The following is a 12133-nucleotide window of genomic DNA, read 5'->3' as shown; positions in this document are numbered from 1 at the left end:
GTGGCCCCTCGCGTGGCGGACATCACAGAGCTCAGCCACGCTCTCCCCAGCCCGAGACGCCATCCTGCAGCCCACCCTGCGACCGCCTCACCATCCACCGGGCCTGCACGGTGGCAATGGCTCCAGGACAGAGCCCTTTGTCAGTTTCCAGAGACCGTCAGTCATGACTGCTTCCCCAGCGCTTGACTGGGCATGACCACACATGCCCCTCCATCTCTTGTAAGACCTTTGTCAGGTGCCTACGGGCCCCACTGGTGGCTCCTTCTAGAGAGCAAACCACAGGCAGGACATAGGGTCGGCTCACAGGACTGCGTGAAGCACCTGGGACCATCTGTTTCCCCAGGGGCTCTGGGCCTCTTGGTGCCGCTCAAAGACATTCATCCTCTCTACCTCTGCAGCCTGATGCCAGCGGGGCTAAGCCTCAGGGTCTCTTCCACTGCTGGGCCTATGAGTCGAGGCCCCAGCCTCCTGCCTCCTGGCTCTGCCCATCCTCAGCCAGCCCCCGTCCTGGGGGACGGCACCCCATCTATGGCCAGGGCTGCACTTCCTGTCCTCCGCTGCAGCATCTGGCAGGGCCCAGTCCTGGGTAAGCCGTCATGGCACGGAACCCCCTCCCAAATGGCGTGTAGCCCCGAGTCGTCAGGCTGAGGTGTGCAAAGGAGCTGTGCCTTCCCTCCTGAAGCTCTGGGGTCCAGGCAGGGCTATGAAACATGCGTCCATTGCCCTCTCCTTCCCTGCCAGGAAGGAGCCTGCTGTGCCCATGGAGCGCTGGCCCCTGGCCACCCCCAGAGCCCCAGCATCCTTCACCCCTCGCCCACTGAGGCTTCCTCCTTTCCAGGGACATCCACTTCACCCCACGCCAGGGTGCGGGAGCGTGGCCTCTGATCTGCCAGGGCCTCACCTGGCCAGTGCTCACCTCCCTCATGGCTGGTTCCTGGCCTCGGTCCTGCCCAGGGCACCTGTGGGGGCAGCTTAGCCACCGTTCCTGGGCCCTCTGCAGAGGCTGCGCAGGGCAGTGGTGGTCCTGCTGACCCTTGGTCCCCTGGCCTCCTGCAGCCCTGAGATACGGAACCACTTGTAGGAAGAAAAGCCATTTCACAGCCTCGACCCAGGCTGCCTCTTGCCCACCTGTGGAGTGCTCGAACCCCGTGGGGCCATTTGTCTCCAGGGGGTGAAGCTGCTGCATACTGCGCCTTAGCCTCTGTTCAAGGGCAAGCCTTCTGGGGAAATAAGACAGATTAACCCAAGAGTGGCTTCTCTGAGATTCACCATTACAGATCTGATCTGCCCAAAAAGCCAGTGGGAGCAGGTGGGCAGGGCGGGGCTCCTCACCCCGGCACAGTGTGGACACCATGGCCAGGAGGGCAGGGCTGGAGGCACAGATCCCTTGGCCCTGGCCCTTCCCTCCTGGCAGTCTCAGTGGAGACAGCCTCAGCGGAGGCAGGGCGGGACCTTTGCGCTGGGCTCGCAGGCTCGGCCTGCGGGAGCTCACCCACTTCCTCTGCTGCAGTGACGTGGGGCTCGCAGCACTGTCACAGCACCAGGGAGCCGCGGCTTCCCCGGGGCAGAGGCCATGGAGGTGGGGCCAGCCCTGAGGGTTCCTATGGGAAAGGGACATCCCTCTTTGCTAGCTCAGAAGCCACGGAAAATCCAGTGGGCAGCGACTTCTCTCTCCCCTCCCACCCTGCGTTTTCTAGAATGCGTTCTGCAGGCCAGACCCTGGGACGACGTGCGGACCTCAGTCTGCTGCTCTGGGGCTTGACACTTCCCTTCCCACTCACAGTCCCGAGTGCCTGTCACCAGACCCTCATCTTCCTTGAGAGCTCTGAAGACTCTAGGCCTGCAGGGGCCCGGGGAGGCCCCTGTGGGTTCCCCTGGATGCTCTGGACCATGGGGAACTGGAGACCAACAGCTGCTCAGAGATGGACACGGGGTGAAAGCCAGCAGCCGAAGCCATGGCGCTTCTGCCTATTTGTTACCAAACCCAGGGGGCTGGGAATCAGGGCTCCACCTCCACTGAGAGCGTGCGAGCAGAGGCTGACCCGCGCGTCGGGGCCTGGATACTACATCCCTCAGGGAGGCGTCACCCGCAGTGCTTGGAGCCTTGGGCACCATGCAGTCATGTGATGTGGGCAGGCGGCTGGGCGCCGAGCTCATGCTAACGCTCTGCTGTGTGGGAGGGAGGCTGGGGTCCGGACGGTGTGCACGCCCACCTCTGAGAGGCCTCTGACAGGTGTAAAGTTGGGGAAGCGTGCACTCTGGCCGCTCAACATGAAAGGCGCACGTCAATCCCGGGTCCCACACGCTAGCTCTAGAGGCTTCTGGGGTCAGAGATCACTGGTACCTGCAACCCAGCCACAGCTGTGGCGGCTCTCTGCTGGGAGCACACGGGCAGCAGAGCCCCCAAAGGCAGGGAGGGCGCTGGCTGGCACACTGGCCCTGGCTCTGCCTGAGCCCTTGAGGGCACTGTGACCCCTGCCTCGGTCTGTGGTGTGGTCGGGCACTGCGCAGCCCTGGCCCGGCGGGAGGGACTTGGCTGTGGGTGCAGAGATGCCACCCCAAACCCACTGACAATTTCCTGGAGAAGCTGCCTGTGCAGAGGGAATCAGCACAGGAAGCAAGAGCAACGCCCTTGCATCTTTACACCTCGCTGAGATACAGCAGAGGGAGGGTCTGCGCTGTCAGCCCAAAGCATGCTTTCTGCCGACCCTCGGCTACCGTCAGATTTTTGCCAAACTTACAATCCTACTGACTGGAGTGAAGAGCACTGGATTCCAAGCCAAAAGCAGGTGGTCCAGAGGGCGTCTCGGGCTCCGTTCCTGCCTTGAGCTCTTGGCAGCCGCCCTGCACCAGTGGGGGGGAGCAGCCCGCGAAGCCTCGTGTCTCCTTACCTCGTTTCCTAGCAGAGCGGAAACACACGCTTCCGAGGCGTCGCAGATGGCCGTCAGGTCGTGGCCTCCCTCAAGGGCCAGCACGATCCGGCCGTCAGCCAGGCCCATCAGCTGCTTCGTCAGGTACCCGAAACCTGCAAGAGGAAAGGACTCTTGAGTGGAGGGCAGGGTGGGCACAGGTTGGGGCCCTGGCCATCTCCCAGGAAGACCAGGGCTGGGACTCCACCAGGCCTGGAAGGCCAGTTTTGATTTATAATCATGGAAGAGTTTGGTTCTGGAGTCCCGTCCGATCTGTTTGAGGATATACACTACAGTTGCAGTGCTTTGATTATATAATACAGCAAGTCATCTTGTTCCAAGGACAGGGAGGCCATCCCGCCTAGAAACCCCGTGCCCACCTTCTGCTCCCCAGAGGCCCAGCTGCCTGGCCATCTGACGTGCTCTGCAACCGCCCAGATGTGGACGTGAGCACACACATGCTAAGGCCTGCCCACACTCAGGCCTGGGGTCTGCTGGGCCAGCGAGCCAGGGTGTTTCCACCCATCTCTGCGGAGGACCTGGTGGGTGTGGTAATCGTCATCACGGCCAGGAGGGCTGGCTTGCTAGAGAGCTGGAAGGACCCTAATAAACAGTGGCCCCAAGCCCAACTGGTCAGCAGACGCGTGCCCAGCCAGGCAGCACACCCTGGCAGCTACAGGACACTGGCTTCAGGCTGCTGTGAGTTCTCAACAGAAGCTCAGAACATGGCGGTGGGGGGGGGGTGTTGGGGCATGCCAGCAGGGTGGTGCTGCGGGAGCTACCAAGCCCCACAGCCCAGGGGCAGGTGGGCTTTGAGAGGCCACCCTGAAGGCCACCACCAGTTCCCACCTTCCTGCCCCGCTGAACCTGCGCTCCTCCTCAGCCACTGCGCTGAGGGAGCACAGAGGGGAGGAGGGGCTGCTCCTGGGGAGCCAGGCCTCGAGGGCTCCTTAGGGCCGGGGCCAGGGCCCAAGCAGCCCCAGCCACAGGAAAGCCCCAGCGCCTTGGAGCCCGGTGTGGAGGGCTCTGCGCGCCCAGCAGCTGCACCCGGCCCACTCCCCTCTCTCCCAGCTAATGGGTGGTATGAGAGCAGATGCAGAGAGCACATGTCAGCTCTTGGCAGGACCAGGGACTTGCCCCCAACCCACGCAGGGCCTGCACGGCCCCCAGGAACCTGCGTCCCCCGCTGGCAAGACCCCGTGTACCCGGCCTGCTCACGCGTGGCCGCCTGCTCTGGGCGACGTGGAGCTGGGGTCTGCAGGGCAGGAAGGGGGGTGGCCTGCCTGCCATTGCCTGCCATGCAGAGCACAACTGGCGGCAGAGCGAGCAGTCGGTCGGGGCACGGTGGAGGGGCCTCTGCGGACCCACTTACACTTGGCAGAGAGGTTGTAGCCTCCGAGAGGCGTGGGGTGTCCCTCCACGGCGTCGAAGCCCGAAGACACCAGCACCACGTCCGGGGCGAACTCGTTGGCGATGGGCATGACCACAGTTCTGCAAGACAGGAGAGGGCGCTACTGGGCTGGCTGAGGACAGTGCAACCAGACAGGGTGTCCCCGAGAGACAAAGCCCGAGTCCCTACACCCAGTGTCCTCTGGAGGAGCCGTAGCAGCAGGCTGAGAAAGGGCCTTTAGGCGACACGGGTCTGTACTGAGGGAGCCAGGCTCTGTATGCCCTAGGAGCACAGCAGGTGACCCCGGCCACGGGTGGCACACTTTTCCTGCCAAGAGCACACAGGGTCTCAGGCAGGCCGCTCGAGCTGAGTTGGCGTGGATGCTGTAACCCCGTGGAGCCACTGATCAAGCACTGTAGGTGGAGGGTCTGGCCACAGGCTGCTGCCCACTGACCTCTGCCAAGACCCTGTGCACACAGCTCTGTCCTGATCCTCAGTGCGCGGCCCCAGCCCACATCAGGCGGCTCCATGTGCCCACGGGGGCTCTGTAACTAAAGCGCATGGACTTTGCTGTTTCATACCGAACAAAACACTCAAATGGAGCATTTGCCCCAGGGCATGCACACACCGGCGTTGCGTTAGCAATCCTGCCCACTGGCTGGAAACTGGGGTGTTCTCGTCGAGTCTGTGGCATGGTGGGGAGGCCTGGGGAGGGACAGAGAAGCCTCTAACTACTCAGATGGAGAGCCTTGCTCTGGTGTGGCTCCTAATTCTTTTAATGAAGTACCGCCACACCTCTGTCTTCGGGCAGAACCACCGCTTCGCCACGCTTCTGGTGTGGATTTTAAAGACTAGACGGGTTTCCAATGAAAACCACAGGCGTTCTGTGCAGACACCATGCCATCCGCAAAGCACTTCCGCGGCTGCTTTGAAGCACGGGCACGTGCGGCTCCAGCTCTGCCTTTGAAGTACTGCTGGGCTCTTCCATTCCTCAGCCTCCCACCCCCAGGGAGAGCCCTGCTAAACCATCACTGAGTGGAAGCCCTTTCCATGGAGTCCCCGCGTCTGTGCTTGCTGTGTGGCACTGCCCCAAAGCCAATCCAAATGAACTGTAAACATGCCCCCAGGCTCGCTGCCGGACACGGGGGCCACAAACGCACACCGGCACCGGCACCGGCACCGCTATGTGGGCGTGCCCACGCTCACTCTATTTCCCAGGACTCGGCTCCCTGGAGGCTCCTTCCAACGCTTGCTAAGGCCAAGGCAATCTGGCTGCACTGAATGAGAGGCGCGTGCTGGAGGCATGTCTACAGCCACCAAGGAATGTCGCTGGGGGGGCGCTGTGGCTCTGTATGTGAGCTGGGGCCACACACCTTCCCTGCTGCCTCCCAGACCTGCCCTCCCATCCGCAAGCGCCCCACAGGAGGGACGGGGAAGAAGTGCCTTCTTAGCCATACCCAAAGGCAGGGCGAGGCTGGGCTTACATTTCAGATTCAGAAATAAACTTGTGACAACTTACATCTCTGGAAATAAAGTGTACTTGAAGTGCCTGCTGCAGGGTGCCTCACTCCATCCCTTTAAGTCCAGTATTCCTATGGGCTCCCTCCTCTGTAGGGAGACCGAGGGCAGAGACATGTGGGCTCGGGGCTCCCCAGGGCAGCACAGGCAGGAGAAATGGGTGGCACTGCACACTCCTGGAGACGTGGGCCCACACCCACACGTGTGGCCTGCGAGACATGAGTCCACGCTCACGTGCATGACCTAGAAGGTGGAAGCCACCCACATGCATGCCTGGAGGTGTGAGCCCAGGCCCACAAGCACGGCCCTGTGGGAGAAGGCCGGGCTGGACAGCATGCTGGGCAGCACCTTGGGGGTAGAGGTGCCTCAACAGCTGGGCCCTCCCATGTCGAAAAGTGGCCTCCATCTCCTGTTACAGTTTGGATTACTGTCTCCTGGAGAGCCTCACGTACTGGACGGAGCAGCAGGTGGGGTGTGGAGTGGCTGGCGGTGCCCGTGAGGACCCTGCATCCCAGCCCCCGCCGCCTCTCTGCTCCCTGCCTGCAGAGGTGAGGAAGGCCTTCCGGGCCTCCCATGCCCTCAGACCCCACTGAGCCTGCTGACCACCAACTGACCCCACAACGAGGAGCCCTAAAGGAAGCCTCTCTTCCTTGAAGCCGTGCTTGTTAGGGATTGGCCACAGCAATGAAAAAGTTGACCAAGACATCCCACAGATGGCTAGAGCAAAATCCACCAGGCCAGGGTCTACCTAAGGGCTGCCAGGGCCAACAGGGTGTGGTCAGCAGGGAAGGCCACATCCCTGGTGGAGAGGGGATCTGGGAGGACGTGCTCTGTCGTGCGATGCCCTCTGCCCTGCACGTGTGCCCGTCCACCTGGCCCATCATGTCTCCCGTCACGGCCCAGGCTGTGTGTGGAACCTCTCGCTGCCTCACGCTTCCTCCCCTGCCTGCGCACGTCTCCCTGAGTGTCGACACTCACGGCTGGCTGGCTGTGGCAGCCCTGCTCTCAGTGGCACAGCCTCGCAGGCGGCAGCTGCCCTGGGGGCCAGCAGCATGTGCTAACAGTCACAACTCGGGCAACCAAGCACTGCCTTGTCATGTGCATCAGTTCTTGCTCTGCTGGCGAGGACAGGCGCTGGTGCCTCTGCCTGGATCTGCAGCTAGCCCACGCACCTGCCTGCAAGTCTGCCCTGAGGAAGGAACTGCGGGGCACGCCCAGCTCCACGCTGGAGTCCCCCACACGTCCCGAGATTTGCCAAACCCGTCTCCCCACTGCCTTGCAGTAGAGGCCGCCCTGGTCCCCTGCCGACGGTCCAGTCAGCACAGGGCCGGGCAGCAGCAGAGGACTCGCTCCACAGCCCTCCCGACAGCCCTGGCCACAGGCCGGTCAGGTCCTCTGCGCCCCAAGTCCGCCCACCACACCTGTGCTGGGTGTGAGGCCCTCTGGCCTTGACCCAGTGGCCCTGACCCTGTCCCCCACTCCACTGCACCCCCTCCACCCGACCTGCCCAGGCTCCACCAGTTTCCTAATGTGGCCCTGGAACCTGGACCACTCCATCCCAGAACGACTCTTTGAGCCAGGCACCAGGAGAAAGGCTCATCTGCCACCCACAACTCACAGCGTGCTGCTAAGGATGCAGGCCGGCCAGGGGCAGGCTCTGGCTTCTGTTCCTTGGGGACGGCCCCTCCCCCCAGTGCTTGCGCTAAGCTCATCCCTCCAAGGCTCGCCCAGGGTGCCCCACGTGGTAGGCCTGAGGCCTCTGCACCAGACCCAGCCGCAGACTCGGCTCCACACAGCCTACCTGGAGCTCCCGCTCACCCTCCGTGGCCTTATCTCTTGGATGGACCACAAAGGCCGGGTCAAGCATGTCAACCACGGTTGGGGAAACATGAGATTTAGCAGCTGAGACTTGCTTCTCGATTGCCACCTGGATGTCCTTACGAGGCCTAACAACCTTGGAAAGCAGCCGGCCTGAAGGTCTGGCCCCGATCTCTCCATCCAGTGAGCGCCCTTCCTGAGGACGCAGTACCATGACTACAGTCAGCCACCAGAATGTGTGAAACTGGCACAACCAAAGAGCACCCTCTAGAGGAAGCAGCGGCAGCAAGACACCTCCCAACATCACCGAAGTTCCCGCCCTTGCCGAGGGCTTAAGGACCAATGGCCGCTGGGGAGATGAAGCAGCCACTTCAGAGTTCGCAGCTCCACTGGTCTCTGGCAGGCTTTACAGCACCACACTGCACCTCCGCCGAGCAGAGGGCCGACTTGGCTCGCACCACTGGCGCTGGGGGCCACGGTCCTCGAGACAGGTACGGGAGGGGTTAAGACAGCGCATCATTATCTGCGTCCGGCCCGCAGAGCCCCCCCCCCCCCCCCCCCGGGCTCGGCAAACTTCAAAGCCACGTCTGGCACCAGGACTGGTTTGAGTTAAGATCCCTTTTCCCCTACAGGTCTCTGAGCCCGAGGAGAAAGTGCCTGTTGCTTCTGGATTTCATTAGGGGCAATTTTCTTATCTTTTCTTCATCTGAGGCCTGGTCCCCTGCAAATGCGACCTGGCAGGCAAAGGGTCTGAACACCAAGGTGCTGCCTTTGAGGCACGCGCTGCCCCAGGGGCCCCAAAGGAGAGCGCCAAGAAGAAAGGGGAAGCCAGTCTCTGACCCTCCCCCCATCTGATGCCCAGGGAACCATAAATTGTAAACTTCAAAGTGCTATTCTACATTAAAATCAATGAAAAAAATCTCTGAGACAATTTTCCTTTTCAAGGAAGCTCTTGCAGCTTTAAAAGCCTGCTCGATAAGGTATCGTCATACATGCACTTGGTGGGACATTAAAACAGATGTCCAGAGCGAGCAGGGCAGAGCGCTCTCGCACAGGCAGTGGGCGGCCTGGGAGGACAGCCGCCTCCTGGGGCTGAGCTCCCAGCACCGCGGCCAGGCTTCTGCCCGTCAGGGCACCGCTGCCGCGAGGGCTGCTCCAACGGGGCCTGGCTGAGGAACTGGCCCCTTGCACTGGCTTGTGTCCCGCCCACTCGGGACCACAGCTTTCCACGTGGCCCTGGGCCCACGACCATCCTCCGCTCAGGAGGGCCCACTCCCAGGCAGCACCTGCCCTCTGCGTGCCTGGACGCTACAGTCGGAGCAGCCCTGTGAAGGCCAGCTCTCGGCCGGGAGGTGGCGTAAGGTACAGGGGGAGCACGTGACCACCCTGGCTGGGTGTGGCGTTCACAGCAGCCGACACTCAGACACAGCGTGGAGTCCTCTTCACAGAGGTGGGATGGCTGTCAGAAGCGCGCCGCTGCAGATTGGGGTAGCAAGAAGCACCACACTCAAACCAAGGGTGCAGCGGGCCGCGGCCTGGCTCAGCAAGGTCTCGCTGGCTTCTGAGCGCTGGCTACCGCCTGTCAGCAGGGCTCCTGTGGCCATCGGGGCCTGCTGTCTCTGTGAACCCCTGCCTGGCCGGGCCTCCACACCACTGCACCCCAGCCACTCTGGAACCAGGTCCCCTTTACAAGAGCAAGCAGCTGCCAGGAGGTGTTATGTTACTTGCCCAGGATTCCCACCCTGCTCACGGCAGAATCCACACCAAAACTCTTACACTGAGTGTTCCAGCAAGACCAAGCCCTCAGGCCTACCCAGCCCGGCCAGCAAGCTTCCCACGAGGTCTCAGAACTGGACCTGCGTGTGGACGCTCATCTGGGGCTGCCTCACCGTGCCAAGACAGGCAGACGCCACTGTCTTGTTAACTCACTTATTTTTTGGTTCTGGGGTGTGAACCCGGTGGCCTCTGAACAAACCTTTTTTAAAAAATTTTGAAACAGGGTCGGGTCTAAGTTGCTGAGGCTGGCCTCAAACTGGCAACCCTACTGTCTTCAATGCCCAGGAACTGGGATTATGGGTTGTAAGCCACAGAAGCACAGTTGAAAAACAACTACACTGGTCAGCACGCGTACCCCGCAGGACAGCCGCTCGTGCTCGAGGAACGCCAGTCCACGGCCACTTGAGGACGGGAGCCAGCACCATGGTTAAAGCTCTCGCTGCAGCTGTGTTCCGAAGACCTGAGCGGTGTGCGGGCAGCGGTAAGCAGGTGTGACTGCTAGCACACACGTCATGGAGATGGAGGGAAACAGTACCTCCCCCTCCACATCGTCTTCCAAAGGGCTTGTGGAAGAAAAACTAGGAAACGGTGACATCTCTAAGTGTGACAAGGCTGAGTGCTGTGTGCATGAGGCCCCACTAGCTCGTGCCCTGTTAGGATGTACGACGACAACGCACCAATAAAGAGAGAGAGATGTGTCTCTTCATTTTGCACGATGGACATACACTTGGAGCAAAGCCCGGCCTCCGCTCCCTCTGCATTATCAAAGAGCATTCCTGGATTTCCAGGCCATGCTTTGCGCAGGATCAAGGCCTCCCAGGCTGCATGTAGCCTGCTTGTCTGCAGACGCGGATCAGGAGAGCGGATTGCTGGACACGCTCCTGAGGGAGGCTGAGGTCGCCGGGGAAGCTGGGACTCACCTGAAGGCTGCTAAGTACTCCGTGTCTCCCATGGGGGGGTCCAGGCCGCCTGTGAAAGCCATGTTCACGTTGAAGCCCACGCCCGGCCCTGTGCCCACCTGTGGCCAGAAGGAGAGACATTCGTCACCGACCTTCCAACAGCAACGTTGGCACGGGGCACCGGGTGGGCGGAGTGACTGGGCTCCCGGGGCGTGCTCGTGAGTGTGCAAAGCTGGATGCCGCTGGCACGGGGCACCGGGTGGGCGGAGGGACTGGGCTCCCGGGGCGTGCTCGTGAGTGTGCAGAGCTGGATGCTGCAGGCCTGACACGCTGGCGCCCACACAGAGCACTTTCCACAGGCTGCTGCAGACTCTCAAGCACCCTGAACTTGTCGCTGGGCTGGAGGCCTGCTGGGTGCTCAGGAACACTCTGAGGACCTGACAGCGGGCACACGGCGGCCTCCGGACAGGGACCGCCTGACGGCTCTGTCACCCCACAGCCTCTCATGTGGTGAGACCCCGGGCAGAAAGGCAGCCTCATGCTCACTCAGGGCTTTTGTTCAGGGAGAGCACGGACAGATAACAGGCAGGGCACCACAAGGTGCGGCCTACGGCGCTGCGTGCTGAGCAGCGGCCTCCCTGGAGGAGAGGGCAGCTGCCGGCTGACTCGTGAGCGCTTCGGTCTGCCCAAAGGGAACCAGAGCAGTCTCTATTCTTTCGCTCATACTGTAGACAAGACCCAGGCCCTGGTGCATGTATGAAATCCAGCCGCCCTGCACCTGCCTGCAGCACCTGTGCCTGGGTGTGAAGCCCTGCCGTGCGTGGACCCCACAAAGGCTGAAGTGGCAGCTGAGACGCTGGCTCCAGGCCTGCCACACCACCCCAGGTCTCGCACACCCAACCTACCTCATCGGGGGCCCCACTGCCTGGGAAGAAGTTCCCGTCGTCGTAGCGGTGCAGGGACACGTAAAGGACACTGGGGTCGCTGTAGAAGGCCTGCTGGGTGCCATTCCCGTGGTGCACATCCTGAGAGCAGAAGAGCCAGCTCAGGGCAGGCCTGGGCCTCAGAGGACCACCCTCCCTCCCTGCCACCTGCTGTGCCCTGGGGCAACAGCACCCACTCACAGGCCGCCGGCCCTGCACCAAGGGTGGAGGGCATGCAGAGCAGGTGTGCGGGACACCAGGGGCCGCCACCTGCCACTGCAGTCTCTTTTTACCCTTAGCACTGCTGCCCATTTCTGATTCCAGCAACGGGGCCCCTGGGATTCCAGCCAGTCCAGGGGCCCGGCTTTCCAAGCAGTATTTAGATCAGTGTCCTACACCTGCCTTGCCTCTGTGGCACATGAGACACTTCCTCGGCCTCCACCGGGAAGGAGCGCATGCTGTCCACTACAGGTACATGTGGGGCCAGCTCCGCCAGGCAGGCGTACAGCATGCGGCAGCCCCTATGTGGCTGGGTGACGGGCCTCTGCCTGTGCTTAAATGATTAACAATGTCTCTCTCTAAGCTGCACCCCAGCCCTATTTTACCTTTTACTTAGGGTCTAAGTTGCTGAGGGCCTCACTTAGGTTGCTAGGACTGGCCTCAAAGCTGTGATCCTCCTGTCCCAGTCTCCCGAGTACTGGGAATACGGGTGTGCGGCATCATGCCCACACGAATACCACTTTTCTTAGTTACAGATCCACATGTTACAAGCACCAGGGGGCAATCGAAGAGACCCACTAAAAGTCATGCCGGCCCTCCCAGGGCAGTGGCGCTCCCATGGAATGATGGAGGAGGCTCAGCTGCCTCGTCCCGGCACCAGACGGACACCCTGGAGCAGGG

The 12133-nt window shown here is 61.8% G+C and overlaps 1 protein-coding gene across 1 annotated transcript in view; it reads right to left on the bottom strand.

Annotated features, from left to right (window-relative positions):
• HDAC4 (histone deacetylase 4) overlaps positions 1 to 12133 on the bottom strand; it is a gene marked incomplete at both ends in the record, with an annotated part of 133916 nt that overhangs the window by 8858 nt on the left and 112925 nt on the right. The window contains 4 exons of the mRNA XM_080720072.1: positions 2892 to 3025; positions 4282 to 4400; positions 10332 to 10429; positions 11216 to 11335. Of these exons, the coding sequence (XP_080576198.1) occupies positions 2892 to 3025; positions 4282 to 4400; positions 10332 to 10429; positions 11216 to 11335 (471 nt within the window). The remainder of the gene's footprint in view (positions 1 to 2891; positions 3026 to 4281; positions 4401 to 10331; positions 10430 to 11215; positions 11336 to 12133) is intronic.

Source organism: Muscardinus avellanarius (assembly GCF_963383645.1).
Source record: "Muscardinus avellanarius genome assembly, chromosome: 2".
NCBI classification, from domain to species: Eukaryota; Metazoa; Chordata; class Mammalia; order Rodentia; family Gliridae; genus Muscardinus; species Muscardinus avellanarius.
Note: the sequence above shows the minus strand (reverse complement) of the source record. Positions and strands in the feature narration are given on the sequence as shown.